The following is a 15,744-nucleotide window of genomic DNA, read 5'->3' as shown; positions in this document are numbered from 1 at the left end:
CTAAGACTTATAATCTAACACAACTACTTAGAGACCTAATACAAACTAGTATTTGCTCTAAAAATAGTAAACAACTTATGAACGCTTGTTGAGAAGATAACTATAAGACAGAAGGTTTGGATAATAGTCAATTTCAACGGAGGTCCTTGCCTTCGGTGACAATTTTTAAATTTAGTCACAAATTATTATTTTTGTCATTTCACATTATAGACTATCATATTTTTGACATTTTTAGTCATTTCAATGACTTTTTTTTTCCGGTGGAACCTTATTTTAGACAAGGGTATTTTCATTTTGTCGATTTTTTTTCTTAATGAGTTAATTCCAACGAAGGTCTTTTGTCTTTGATGACAATTCTAAATTTATTAGATGAAACCGTAGTTTAAAGAAATGTAGTTTTTTATGACAAAGAAGTGAGTTTTGTTATTTGAAAAATTGTTTGTGCCCTCACAAATATGTCAGTTACCAATGTCACATTTAAATTATTAGTTGTGTAAGTGTTAGACTTCCTTGGCGTATATATTCATTCGTAGCTCATTTATATACCAGACTTGCTTGTATTAATGTTTATTGCCCATAATACACAAGAAGATAATAGGAAGTATTAAATATTATAAAATACCATATTATTTTATTTATGACCTTCAAGGAAATAATTCCTTACTTATTTTACAACGTAACACACACTTTGAATATAGAGGCACTGATACGATACATCACAAAGCATATCCATTATTTAATATATTATTATTAATTATTATTACGACTCATATTTATGGGTTCAACTTGGCATGGTGATCGCGTCGGTTTCTTTAGTCAGTGTAAACAAATACTCCATAAAGGTGAGTGGCTCAGGAATCTCCTCTTTGAGTTTTTCATACACAATAGTCCAAGTCACAAAGTTGTCATCTCCATTGGTTTCAACTTCACATGTTATGATGAAACTCTTAAAAGATTTCAAGATGTCACCTTTTACCACTCTGTATTTCACCATTTTCTTCTCATCATCTATGGTGTCCATAAAACTCTCTCCGATTTCAGTTTTCCCACCTGTACGCCAAACATTAATTACAATATCCATGTGTTAACAAAAAGGTCACATAACATTTTGATGGAAAATTAAGGGGAGAAAGAATTGAAATTAAAACAAGAGTTCGGAGTACGTGGAGAGTAACCGGTACCCCAATTAAGATAGCTAAGAATACAAACTTGTAATCACAATATCACAAGTTCAAATTTCAGCCTTTCTGTAATCCTTTACCGACAAGGATTACAAGACGATGTTTATCCCGTGTACACTATCGTACCTTGGGTATATTTAAAGATGGTGGTACAGCCCTGAGTTCCCCATTGGCCATCGACTGCATGAACAACTGAGGTCATGGAAGGAAGATGATGGGGTCTCGCTGCAAGGATTTCATGAAATAAATCTCCATGAAAACTGATCTCTATCTGCCCAAGTAGCTTCCCTTTTAGTCCCATCTTATACCAAACACCCAAAGAGAGTATGTATGTATTGATTGGATTCTTAGTTGTGAGAAACTCAGCTCATCCTTGTAGTCTTATATAGGCCTGCCGAAACCACCCTCCTTATTTATTTTAATTAGTGTAGGCCACCAAGTAAAAATCGAAACTTAACGGGAAATAAATTAAAACTTATACCTTGTTAGCACCTCTGTAACTCTCTTTGAGGGAAGGTCACTGGATCAAACTCTGGTGGTGTGGTATTGACTCTTTCAATTACAACAGATATAGAAAGTATATAGAACAAATATCACTTTATAATAAAGTCCATAGTACTAAAAAAAAAAATATTGGTTGACCTAAAATAGGAAATGAAGTTATCAATATTGCAAAAACGTACTCTCAAAAAAAAAAATATTGCAAAAACGTAACACTTTAAAGACAATATATCCACATCCATTACTTCTATTGGAACTGCCGCTTCCTTTAATTGATTACTTGTATGCATCTTAATTTTTTTTCTATAAATAGTAAACAATTTATGCAAACTAGTATTTGGTCTAAAAATAGTAAACAACTTACGAACGCTTATTAAGAAGATAAGTAGATAACTATAAGACATAAGGCCGGTTTTGATAAGAGTTAATTCCAACGGAGTTCTCTTGTCTTTTGTTGTAATTTTAAATTTAGTCACAAACATTATTTTTGCCATTTTACGTCCAGATTATCATATTTTGGACACTTTTGGTCCTTCCGATAAATTTTTCAATTTTTTTTATATTTCTGATTAGTTAATTCCAACAAAGGTTATTTATTTTTTATGACAATTCTAAATTTAGTCCTAGACAATTGTTGTTGCCATTTAACACACTAGACTATCTTATTTTGGACATTTTTGGTCTTTGTGATGACTTTTTTGGGTGAAACCTTATTTTAGGAAATTTATTTTCCGATGAAAAAGAAGAGACTTTTTTTGAGAAAATTGTGTCAATTATCAATGTCGCCCCTGAATAATTAGTGGTGTAAATGTTGCCCCTCAAATTTTAAAATGTGACATATATTGCCCCTCTCCTAATAAGAATAATGAGAAACATTGTTGTCGACGGAAGGAGAACAATCGAAGAAACAAAAATGGAGGAAAAAATGTGGTCTTCGAACAACAAAAACGACGGGTAACTACATTTATACCACTAATAATTCAGGGGAGGGCAATATATGTCATGTTTTAAAAATTGAGAGTCAATATTTACACCACTAATAATTTAGGGGTAGCATTGATAATTTCAATGTTGCAAAAATCCCGGCTAGGCGCCGATTAATCCCCGCCTAGGCGCTAGGCGCTGGTCGACCGCCTAGCGTATCACATTAAATGGTTGTCTAGGCGGCTGGCCGGCTAGGCGACCGCCTAGGCCGCCAAAGCACCGCTTAGGCGCTGACCGCCTAGGCGTCGACTAGACCGACTAGGCATCGACTAGGCCTTCTAGTCGATTGATTAACTATTGTTCTTTTTTTTTAATGGGTTATTTCACTCAAAACAACATCGTTTGGAACGAAATAATCCTAAATTGTACTAACTTTAGATATTTTTTAGGTTAATATTTAATATTTTAGTATTAACTATTAAAGTATTATATAATTTATAATTATTAGTCTTTAAAAAATTTAAAATACTTAAACAAATTTTTAAAAAATAAAAAATAAAATAAAAAAATACATGGACGCTTAGGCGCCAATTACTCCCCGGCTTCCCCGAGCGCTTAGGGAGCGCCTAACGATTTTTTCAACCATGGATAATTTACATATTTGTGAGGGGCATAAATTATAATTCTCTTTTTTTTTTTTTTTATTCATGGTATAGTAGAAGATTCACATAATCATGGAGTAAAACAATAGAGGTCAAACTAAAGTCAACTGGGTGGTGACATCTTGAGGTTTCCAACTAAATTGTAAAATGATATTCCCTCGCATCTGAAGGTCCTCATGTAATTGGTATCGCCATTAACGAATGACGATTTGGGACTGGGTTGAAGGAGATAAAGACGAGTTGTATGAAGGAGATGATGCAATACACGACTAAAGAGAAGAAAATCGGAAAAAACAAATTGGCATAGAAAACTGGAATTTAAAAAAAATTGAAGAGATGAAAATTCCCTTGCCTAAAATAGGGGTTCATCGGAAAATGCTATCAAATGAACCAAAAGTGTACAAAATATGATAGTCTGGGTTGTTAAATGACAAAAACGATTATCTAGAACTAAATTTAGAATTGACACCAAAGACAAGGGATCTTCACTGAATTAACTCATTGGGAAAATAATAATAATATTAAATTGAAGAGACGAAAATATCATTGCCTAAAATAGAGTTTCACGCAAAAAGTTATCGGAAACACCAAAAGTGTCTAAAATATGATAGTTTAGGATGAGCAAAAACGATTGCATGTGACTAAATTTGAAATTGCCACCAAATTAGTAATAAAGAAAGTGTCGTATTTGTTATTTCTCCCTGGTTGTTCAGGAAAATTTAGAGAGCGTTTGACAGTTAGAAAAGTTCTATTTTTTTTAAAAAAAAAAGAAAGAAAGAAAAGAAAAATTAAAATGTGAAAAAATGATTTTATTTGGTACAATCTTTTATATAGAAAAGTTCGTTTTAATTGAATTGAGATATTAAAGAAAGTAAATTTCACTTATGAGGTTATGATTCTTAGTCTCAGGTGACTATAAACCTACAAATTTTATTCAATTACTTATTTATATTTTTTTTGGCGATAATGGTTTAAATTAATTCAAGGTTAACCTACATTTTAGATTGAAAAAGGGTCGTAAGTCTTGAATGCAAGAGATTCTTAATTGGTACCTACTTGATTTTAAATTAATTTACTTATTATCTGGATTAGCACAACAATTGGTTACGTGTAGTTCTCCACGTTCGGAGTAAAACCTTTTACGTCTGCGGGACTACTCACACCTAATCCCATTACTAATTAAAGATACTCTTTTTCTTTTGAGCTGACTCTGTTACAAACGTAGTATCTGTTCATGGCTAATTTCTCAACCTTCAAAAGCACAAAGAGTGACAGTTACCTCCATTGAAACTTGAACCCACTCCCATCTATGTAGGAGTGTAAACCAGGCGCCACTAGACCACAAGTCTTTGGAACCTAACTCTTTTTAATCAAAGGCCATTAACTAAGACTCCGCAACATTAAGACATTAGTTTGATGGTAAATACAAACAAAAATAAAGAACGTAACAAATTAAAATATTGAAGTCTAGTACACTACTTATAAATTATAATTAGTTCATAGCTCATTTATATATCAGACTTGCTTGTATTAATGTTTATTGCCCATAATACACAAGAAGATAATAGGAAGTATTAAATATTATAAAATACCATATTATTTTATTTATGAACTTCAAGGAAATAATTCCTTACTTGTTTTACATAACACACATTACACACATTGAATATAAAGGCACTGATACGATACATCATAAAGCATCCATTATTTAATATATTATTATTTTTCATTATTATTACCACCCATATTCATGGGTTCAGCTTGGCATGGTGATCGTCCAATTCCTTGGTCACTGTAAAAAAATACTCCATATAGCTAAGTGGTTCAGGAATTTCCTCTTTGAGCTTTTCATACACAACAGTCCAAGTCACAAACTTGTCATCCCCATTAGTTTCAACTTCACATGTTACAATGAAACTCTTATAGGAATTCAAGATATCACCTTTTACGATTCTGTATTTCACAATTTTCTTCTCATTATCTATGATGTCCATAACAGTTTCCGCGGCTTCAGTTTTTCCACCTGTACGCCAAACATTAATTACAATATCCATGTGTTAACAAAAAGGTCATATAACATTTTGATCAAAAATTAAGGGAGGAAAGAAATTAATACAAGAGTCTAGGGTAGGATAACCCCTAAAATAGCTAAAGATTTAAACTTATAATCATAAGATCAAAGTGTTTAAATTCTAGTCTTTTTGTAATCCTTTGTCAACTAGGATCACAAGGCCGGTGAGGTTTACCCAATGTACATCATCAGATAGGGATTGTGTATTTCTCTCGTCTTCCAAAAGACTGGGGTGGGTGGGGTGGGGTGGCTACCGTACCTTGGGTATATTTATATTTGGTGGTACAGCCCTGAGTTCCCCACTGGCCATCGACTTCATGAATAACTGAGCTCATAGAAGGCAGATGATGGGGTCTGGCTCCAAGGATTTCATGAAATAAATCTCCATGAAAACTTATCTCTATCTGCCCAAGTAGCTTCCCTTTTAGGCCCATCTTATACCAAACACTCAAAGAGAGTATGTATAGTAGTGATTTGATTCTTAGTTGTGAGAAACTCAGCTCATCCTTGTACTCTTATATAGGCCGGCCTGCCGACACAGTCTCCTTATTTATTTTAATTAGTGTAGGCCACCAAGTAAAGCACAAACTTCATAAAGTACATTATCTTACTGTAGAAGTTTCATTATTCTAACACATAATAAGTATAATGTACATTATTCTAATTCATAAAGTACATTATTTTATTCCAGAAGTTTCATTATTCTAACACATAAAATATATATTATTCTAACACGTAATGTACATTATTCTAACTCATAAAATTCAACGACATCGTTTTGGACTGTGGTTCACACAACTGTATTTGCCCAACGGAAAACAAAACTACACATATTCAAAGCTTCTTAGGTGGACCATGGTTCATATATATATTTGTGTAGACCATGCATTATTTATGTATACAAATACTTTATTTCTGTACGTAATATCCATTATTTAAAATTGTACAAAATAGTTTGAAAATTGATTGAAGGTTCATTATTTATATATAAGGTTTATTACTTATGTGCATAAGTTTCATAATTTGAGCATATACAAACGGAATGAAAATTTATTATATTTTGAATACTATTGACTCTATTAGAATGTCGTATCTGTTTATACATACTAAGATCAAATCTGTGACCTCTCAGGTAGGAGGGTCACAGCTATGCCACTTGACCAAAAGGGCTTTGACGACACACTCACCATCTAGTCATCCACATTAAATTTTGCAACAATATTTGGGGAGGAATAGTACACGTGGAGAAATTTTAGCTTATTTAGTTGAAATCAATAACTTTTGGCCAAAAAAAAAAAAAAAACTTTTGGCATGAATCACGTGTACTCTTCTACAAGTATCATACACAATCATTTTCCAAACAAGAATGCCAGTCTTCCTCTTGCAATTTAATAACGAGAGGGCCATCTACAAGTATCATACACCATCATTTTCCAAACAAGAATGCCAGTCTTTCTCTTGCAATTTAACAACGAGAGGGCCATGTAACAGTTGTTAGGTGGATAAGCTTTGAAATTTATTTAATAATAATAATCGCAAAATACTATTACTTTCTTATTCGTAATACAATATTAAAGAGCAAGAAAGAGTTTTCATGCTATACAATTCAATAAGCTTTAGAAAAACTCTTGTATAAATAGTGGTGCAAACCCACTTTTCCAAACCAATGTGGGACTAAAGCTAATTGAATGTTTTTTCCTTCCATTTTTTCCAACTTAAATGGGTCAACTTTGAGAACCAATTTCTCATTCACCCATTATCCGTTTTGAGCGTACAATATATCAATCTCTTCGTCTAACTACGAAGAACCCGAATCCACTTTGACCCGACCCAAATTAGAAGTGGACCGCACATATATTTGTACCACAAAATAGGCACTAAAATGTCATTTTATGTTATTTATTTCAGCAGTTATTTGTCCAGAGAATATCAACGCTCTACTGTCAACCAACAATCACTCAAGTGCTTATTCCATTACTCACAAGTGTATTTTTCCCTAATATATTTATACTTACTGAATATCGAAATATAAGTGTACCTTAAGATATTGTAATAACTGACCAACAAGTAATTAAATTAATGATATATAATGCAATGTAGATTATCTACATATATATTGCATTTATACACTTATTTTAGAACACTGAATTTTTGTGATATTTATTGCATGCAAGGAAGACTCATACTATAGTTTATTTATCGATTCTTATATGTTATAAATCATAATATCATAAGAAATTGATACTTTGATAAAATATGAAGCATGAGTGGTCTGCCAGTCAACAGTTATGCATATCGCATTTGATAAGTGCTTATTTGTCTATATTTTTCCCATTTCACTAAGTTATTTTGCTTATTGATCATTCCAAATTCAATGAGAGTATGACTAAATTGTGTTGTTTTGCAAGGATTTTGGATTTGGAAGCAAAGATGAATATTTTCATGCATTTTGAAGGGAACTAAAGTCAAAATGAACATTTTGGATGCATTTGCAGTCAAGGAGAAGATATGGAGATGGGTGCAACACTTCCAAGGGAGCCTAAGAGTTGTATTTTCAATGGTATTGGTCATTTAGACAAACTAAAACAAAAGAGAAGCAAAAGGTCAAGGTGTTGAAATTTCTGCACGTCGACGTCTTAGTGATTGGACGATATCTCGGCCTATAAATGTCCAAATTGAGTGATTCATATGTCATTGGAACGAAGACTCAAAGGGCTACAACTATCATGAAGACATTATAGCTTAAAAAGGAAGAAAATGGTTCAGAATCGTCCAAACTTACCGATTTCGTCCAAATCTGCCACTGTTCGATATTTTGACCATATCTCAGCCTAGGAATGTCCAAAGGAGATGATTCTTGCGCCATTGGAAATCCAACTTGAAGGGATACAAGTTTGTTGAAGACCACAAAGGCTAATGAAGTGTTTTTGAGGGTAAAATATAGCCTAGAAGTCAAAACAATTGCACAGAATTTTGAGAAATACACTGTAAATTGCACAAAAGCATACGGCCACCCATATGGCCGTATGAGAGGCCGTATGGCACCTGCTCTGTTTAGTATTTAAGCTCGTTTTGAGTATTTTGAACTCGTTTTTGACCCATGGTTGAACCCTAGACACTTCCATTCACTCCCTTTCATATTTTTAGGTTAGATTAGGCTTAGATCTATGTTTTTTTTAACACTTTTGGAGTTTGTAATCTTGGATTTGAAGTTTGGATTTCAAGATTCCACCACCCATTTCAACAGAGAAGCTTTCTTTCCTTAATCTCTTTTCTTTTACAAGATTTATGTTTATTACTTGTGTTTTTGTGTTCTTTATGCTATTTAATCATGAGTAGTTAGTTTATGGGTTTCATTTCATGAACTTCCATTCTGAAATGGGATACACCATTACCTATACGCAAAAATAAGTTATCAATATTGCAAAAAACGTAAGACTTTAATAAAGACAATATATTCACATCCATTACTTCTATTGGAACTGCTGCTTCCTTTGAATATTACTTATATCATCTTAATTTTTTGTTCTATAAATAGTAAACAATTTATGACCGCTTAGAAGATAAAAGTCTCGAGGTTGTTGTAGAATAGAGGGATGTGTATTTCAGAGAGACGGTGAGAAATGAAGACTACGAATAGATGTTGATGTCCATATCGCCCAAAGTTCATTTTCTTTGATTTGGAAATGAAGAGACATATGGCCTATCTAAAGGATTGGAGGCGTGTTCGTCCAGACTATAATAGTTGTGTTACCAGTACCCGTGCTGTGCAGGATGCGTGGACGAAGCCTGCTGCTGGTTTATTAAAGTTAAATGTTGATGCTTCTGTTCAGCGAGATACGAATCATGCAGGGCTGGGCTGGATTATTCGTGATGACCATGGTATGTTCGTGGCTGCTCAATCTGTCATGTTTGCTGGAATTTTCTCTCCCCGTGAGGCTGAAGCTTTGGCAGTTCGGGAGGCTTTAAGCTGGCTAAAGACTCACGGTTGGGATGGGGTCGTTGTGGAAACTGATGCTGAACTCTTGATTACTAGTCTCCATCGTCCGAATCTTTCCCCGTTTGGTTTGCTTTTAGAGGACATAAGTTTATTGCTTTCAAGTTTTCATAATATTGTCTTTCGTCATATTCGTAGGTCTGCCAATTCTGTTGCTCACCTTTTGGCTAGATATGCTTTTTCTTATTCTACTAGCATGGCTTGGTTTGATTCAGGCCCCTCTTTTATTTCAGTTGCTGTAGCTCAAGACATGAATATTTCTTAATGAAATTTTCCCTTTGGTTTTCAAAAAAAAAAAGAAGGAACACTAGGAATAGTTGTTGAATAGACTCTTGAGAGGATAAGAAGCAAATTTAGTTAGAGTGGATGACAATTGTTCAAAATTAATGAATGTGGGGCCTGTGGTAAAAGTTAGAAGGGTAAAGTGGGAAAATAAAAATATAATGATGTTTATTTTTAGAAAATGAACACTATTTTGGGACAGACAAAGAATGAAAGTAAAGAAGGTAAAATGGGACGGAGGGAGTAACTTATTTTGAAATCCTACTTTATGTAGCGTTTCAAAATAAATTGGTAATTCTCAGTGTCACTCGATAAAATTAAAAAAAAAAAAAAAGTATGGTCCACGTGTTGATTGGAGCCCATCAAAGTAATCAGCCCGCACACGTGAGGGGCTTGTTGAGTATAAATAATATCTACTATACTAATAAGAGTAAAAAAAAAAAAGTTAGGTCTATAATGGAAAGAAAAAATGACGGTCACATTATTAAATCAAATAGATCATTCAGATTGTTTAAATTTTTATTTTTCCTTAGAGATTTTCAAATTTATCATTAATTATTAACTGAATCATTGATTTCAATAAGAAAGGTCTTAGGTTCGAACAACATTCCAATCAAATTTGACATAATTAAATTCCTCACTCTATTTTACTTTTATTAGATTAAATAAATTAGTAGCTACAACAAAAAATGACACATATGTATTTCTTTAATTTACAATTATGTGTCTACAATGCCTTTATTTGAAAAAATTATTCATTATCAATAAATTAAATTAAATAAGAGAAATAATTTCATTAGTTATATTGTCTTTATTTTCTCTAATGCAAAGGTTCTTTACATTCAAATTCAACAATTGATATTCATTACATTGTTCATTATATTCTTTTTACACTATCTTGTAATTAAATATCAAAGTTATAATACAAAATAATGTTATACATTTATTTACCAAGTATTTTATTAATACCATTAAAAAAAATTTTAAAAAAATAGTTTGAAGCTAATTATATTAACTAAATGGGGGATTGATTGACAAAGAAAGTATTCAAATAACCCAACAAATTGAAGCGAGATCACTCTATTTTACTCTTATTGAATTAAATAAATTAGTAGTTACAACAAAAAGTGAAGCATATGCATTTCTTTAATTTAGAATTATGTGTCTACAATGCCTTTATTTAAAAAAAAATTCATTATCAATAAATGAAATAAGAAAAATAATTTTTTTAGTTATATTGTATTTATTTTCTCTAATGCAATGATTCTTTACATTCAAATTAACAATTAATATTCATTAAATTATCCATTATGACACTATCTTGTAATTAAATATCAAAGTAATAATACAAAATAATGTTATATATTTATTTACAAAGTATTTTATTAATACCATGAAAAAAAATTAAAAAAAAAAAAGAATAGTTTGAAGCCAATGATATTAATTACTTGGGAGTGTTTTGACAATGAGAGTATTCAAATAACGCAAATTATATCGTGGACCGCGGTCCACAACGGATATTGGACCGCGCATCAAAACGACGTCGTTTTGATTAATGAAAACAGACAGATGAAACCACCTCCGTTTCACGCCATTCACTTTCAGTTCATATACACTGCAGTTACATTTCAACACAACTGCAGTTACATTTCAACACAACTGCAGTTACATTTCGATATAACTGCAGTTATATTTTAAGATATATATTCACAGTACACTGTATCCCAGTCTCCTTATTTATTTTAATTAGTATAGGGCACCAAGTAAAAGCTGAAACTTAACGGGACAGCGTAATGTTTATTATTTGAATGTCTACAAAATAGTATGCATTATTTATATGTACAAATACATTATTTCTTTAGGTAATGTTCATTATTGAATATGTACAAAATAATTTGAAAATAACTTGAAGGTTTATTATTTATTTGCATAAGATTTATTATTTGTGTGTATAAATTTTATTATTTCAACATGTACAAACTGAATGAAAGTTGATTATTTATACATGTATATTCTAAGCTCATTTATGTTGTACATGATGTTCATTATTTGTAGAACATAACTAAACTTATTTGACACACCTACCCTCCACGGTAAATTTTGCATCAATATTTGGGGAGGAATAGCACGACGTGGGGAAATTTTAGCTTATTTGGTTGAAATCAAGTAAAATAGGCTAAGGATCTTGTGGTCCAGTAACTCCAAGTTGTTCTCTCATATGAAAAGTTGTGGGTTTAAGTTTCAGTGGATGCGGTATTGACTTTTTGTGTTTCAATATGTAGAGATAGTAGTTATGAACATATCACCTTGATCTCAAATAAAAACTTGTAAGATATAAGAAGTTTGACAAATTATTTGAGTTATAACAAGATCTAACAAATAAATAATCCTTAACTTTTGTCTCCAAATAATTCTTTAAATAAAAATTTTAATTTAATTTCGTTTTTTTTGTATTTCTTTTCGTACAATTAAAATTAATATATTTAAAATATTAATTTAAAAAGTGTAACTGAAATCTTCAAAATAATCTCCAAATTTATCTTTTTTCAATTATTTCTAATTACATTTCATAGGGTGTAATTTGTAGTTTTGCAAGAAACACCCATCTTAAATGCACTTTTTCGGAGAGCCTGCGCATTAGTTTTACTACGTAGTACGTACACATGACTAGGGCCAATCTTGAAAAAAGAGTGTCGGTGCTACATACATTGGTTGTTTTCAAAATTTTTGGATTATGAAATGGGATTCAAATCATTTAAAAAATCCATCTTTTATGAAATTAAAAATAAATAAAAAATAAAAAATTCTCCCCATTTTTCAAGTCTCATACACATAAAAATTTACATATGGCTAGGGCCAACCTTGATAAGAGGGCGTCGGTAATAGATAGATTGGTTGTTTTGTATTATGAAATGTGATTCAAATCACTAAAAAAAAAAATAAGTGGAAAAAGTCATTCTTTTGCGAAATTAAAGAAAAAAATATTCTCCCCATTTTAAAGTCTCATTCACTATCATTTTCCAAACAAGAATCCCAGTCTCTCTCTTGCAATATAATAACGAGGGGGCCATGTAGCAGTTGTTAGGTGGCTAAGCATTGAAGTTTATTTAATAGTATAATAATAATAATAATGCTTGGGCCTTCTTTTGGTTGAACTGTTATAAATGCGGCTGAGATTGCATATTAATTTTTTCCATGAGCTACATGTTTTTGTAATTATGTATTCTTTAGGAGTGTGCAATTTTCGACCCACCTGAATAACCCGCTTGGGTCGAAATTCGAAGTTTGGGGTGGTGCGGGTATCCGAACCCGACGAAGCATCTAAACCGAATCCATTATTTGTTGCGGGTATATTTAAACGGGTAGGAGAGAGAGTTATAATCAGGTGTGGGCGCATCTTAACGTGTGGTTAGTGTGGCCGCACCACTATGTACACAGATATACATCACTTAATGTTAAAATGTACCACAAAAATATGCACCGTTAGGTACGCATCACTAAAAAACACACCACTAGGTATGCAAATAAATATACTAATTTTTTTACGCACTTTGTGCGAAGACTTGTGCCAAATATTTAAACCCAATTAGTAAATCATTTTGAAATATAATAGATATAATGTGTTTTTTTTTCTTTTATTGAGTTCTCAAAGTTTTATAGATATTCGAGTAAAATTTTTGTTGTGTATGTATTTGAAATTAACACAAGAAATTCAAATTCATTGTGATTAATATATTCCACTGTAATTTTAAAGGTACTCAACGTTGTATTACAACTTTTTTGTCTTTGAAAATGAATAAAATTTGTTTAAATGTAGTCTTCTTCTAATTAGAGATTTATCCCTTATAATTCATATTCATATATGGATATACATAGTACTTGATTTCAACTATCTCAATTCAACAACTTTCACAGATTGATTTCCAAAAATCATGTCTCAATTCAATTGCAAATGCATTATGTTGCTGCTCATTTATAATATTAATATTTTTTTAAAATAATAGTGTGTGTGTGTGTGTATATATATATATATAATATTTATTTATAATTGTAGAATTCATATTAATATTATTGAAGTAGGAATCATAGAAATGATAAATTATTGAATATAACTATGGTAATATTTAATTAAAATCTAAATAAATTCAAACTTACCATTGAAGAATGTAAGAAAAAATGTTGTGTATGCATGCACATGTGTAATTGTTGTAATTGTAATAAGTACATGATTTATTAACTGCAGGATATAATATGTTAATTGTAGGTACATAATATGTTAACGACATATACATAATATGTTAATTGTAATATATACATAATTTATTAACTGAATGTATATAATATATTAACTACATGTACATAATTTGAATGTCATTTTAGACTTTAAGAATGCACCTGATCGAATGTCGTTTCGGACCAAAACAATTGTTAAGAAGACACCTGAAACATTTGAACATTTAACAACCCATAACCCAAAAGAATGGGGCTTCAGCCTTGGAGAAATTAATTCAACTTTAGCCCACTAAAATGGTTAAAACAAATAAATAAGCAAAAACTCAAAATATATTTTTGATAGGATTAATTTTGATTATAGTCTTTTTTTTTTAAATGATCAAATTTAGTCTGTAATAAAAATATTTTAAAAAGAAATTCACTTGTTAGACATTTTATCTATCTGTAAGTGAGGATATTAAAACTAGCATGGACCATGGTCCACACAGCTGTGTGAATCAAAAATAAAAAGTACATTATTTTTATACTGAAGGTACATTATTTTTGTACTGTAGATACATTATTTGACAGTATATATCAAATAATGTACCTTCAGTACAAAAATAATGTACCCTAAAATAATGTACCTACAATATAAAAATATGTACCTTCAGTACAAAAATAATGTACTTTTTATTTTTGGTCCACACAGCTGTGTGGACCATGGTCCATGCAATAATGATTGTAAAACTACAATTAGTTGTAAGATTAATAGTGACATTCACTATTGTTTCTTGTTTGCTATAACAATCTCAATATCTTTTAGAATTAGGCAAAAACTTGTGTTAGACCTTCTCACGGATCCTTGTACGTGAGACGGGTCAGGTTGTAGATAATTGGGTGAGATGCTCAATGAGGTACACTTTGTAAGTATCACAATTATTTCAGTTATAAGTATTGCGATATTTATCATTAGTAACAATCAATTTTACCCTAAATAGTATAGTATCACAATGAGTTAATTCCAGAAATAGTCCTTTGACTATTGACTTTTACCAATTTTTGTCATCGACTTTTAATTTTACCAAAGTTGGTCCCTTAACTATTGATTTTGTATCAATTTTGGTCCTTCTGTTAAATCTATGTTAAATAGATGTTAAAATTGAGGGCAAAAATGTAAAACCAAATATTTTAACATTTCTTCTTCACTTTGTTTTCCCTCTTAGTGGTGAGTCTTTGTCTTCTGCAAATCAAGTTCAACCTTCGTCTTATGGTAGTATTACTCGTTTCTTACGAAGGATCAAATTTTTTTGTATTTTATTTTTGATTTTTTTTTGTTTACTGCAATGTAATATATACTCTGTAATTTTTTTTTTTTTTTTTTTTTGTAAATTCTCTAACTGGATGTGGAGTGTTATTGTATATTTTATTGTTGTATTAGGTGTTTTTTTTAATTATTATTTGATAGCAAAAATGGTAGAAAGGGGCACCACTAGGAGGAGAAACAGAGTGAAGAAGAAATGTTAAAATATTTAGTTTTACATTTTTGCCCTCAATTTTAACACCTATTTAACATAAATTATTTAACACAAGGACCAAAATTGGTACAAAATCAATAGTTAAGGGACTAACTTTGGTAAAATTAAAAGTCGAGGATAAAAATTGGTAAAAGTCAATAGTCGAAGGACCATTTCTGGAATTAACTCTATCACAGTTTCACATATAAGTATTACAATATCTATCATAAGTTGTAACGATTTGTTTTTAATTCAAATTGATATTAAATTTTATAAAATAAGTATTATAATCTCTTTTGTAAGTAACATTTCACATATAAGTGTTACTCCATACAACATTTACATTAGAACTACATTTTTTAAGTATCACAATTTCAATTATAAGTATTACAATATT

The 15,744-nt window shown here is 31.0% G+C and overlaps 3 protein-coding genes across 3 annotated transcripts; 1 reads left to right on the top strand and 2 right to left on the bottom strand.

Moving 5' to 3' along the window:
• Positions 1-592: 592 nt before the first annotated feature.
• LOC116025100 (kirola-like) lies at positions 593-1,530 on the bottom strand. Its single transcript, XM_031266188.1, has 2 exons — positions 1,308-1,530; positions 593-1,050 (listed from the first exon to the last, which is right to left on the bottom strand). The coding sequence occupies exons 1-2, from the start codon at positions 1,480-1,482 to the stop codon at positions 782-784; spliced, it is 444 nt and encodes a 147-aa protein (XP_031122048.1). The 5' UTR covers positions 1,483-1,530; the 3' UTR covers positions 593-781.
• Positions 1,531-4,842: 3,312 nt separating this feature from the next.
• Positions 4,843-5,838, bottom strand: LOC116025096 (kirola-like). The gene is made up of 2 exons (XM_031266183.1): positions 5,599-5,838; positions 4,843-5,291 (listed from the first exon to the last, which is right to left on the bottom strand). The coding sequence occupies exons 1-2, from the start codon at positions 5,771-5,773 to the stop codon at positions 5,017-5,019; spliced, it is 450 nt and encodes a 149-aa protein (XP_031122043.1). The 5' UTR covers positions 5,774-5,838; the 3' UTR covers positions 4,843-5,016.
• Positions 5,839-9,037: 3,199 nt separating this feature from the next.
• LOC116025477 lies at positions 9,038-9,601 on the top strand. The gene has a single exon (XM_031266710.1). It carries the CDS (start codon positions 9,038-9,040, stop codon positions 9,599-9,601), a length of 564 nt encoding a protein of 187 aa, XP_031122570.1.
• Positions 9,602-15,744: the final 6,143 nt, after the last annotated feature.

The sequence above is a fragment of the Ipomoea triloba genome, chromosome 7 (genome assembly GCF_003576645.1).
Source record: "Ipomoea triloba cultivar NCNSP0323 chromosome 7, ASM357664v1".
In the NCBI taxonomy this organism is placed as follows: Eukaryota; Viridiplantae; Streptophyta; class Magnoliopsida; order Solanales; family Convolvulaceae; genus Ipomoea; species Ipomoea triloba.
The sequence above is the reverse complement of the archived record's forward strand: the minus strand, read 5'-3'. Positions and strand labels throughout refer to the sequence as shown.

Coding starts and splice junctions, on each gene's coding strand:
- LOC116025100 (XM_031266188.1), bottom strand. CDS start 1,482: ATGGGACTAAAAGGGAAGCTACTTGGGCAGATAGAGATCAGTTTTCAT. Junction 1,051..1,307: donor CATCTTTAAATATACCCAAG/GTACGATAGTGT, acceptor TTTGGCGTACAG/GTGGGAAAACTGAAATCGGA.
- LOC116025096 (XM_031266183.1), bottom strand. CDS start 5,773: ATGGGCCTAAAAGGGAAGCTACTTGGGCAGATAGAGATAAGTTTTCAT. Junction 5,292..5,598: donor CAAATATAAATATACCCAAG/GTACGGTAGCCA, acceptor TTTGGCGTACAG/GTGGAAAAACTGAAGCCGCG.
- LOC116025477 (XM_031266710.1), top strand. CDS start 9,038: ATGGCCTATCTAAAGGATTGGAGGCGTGTTCGTCCAGACTATAATAGT.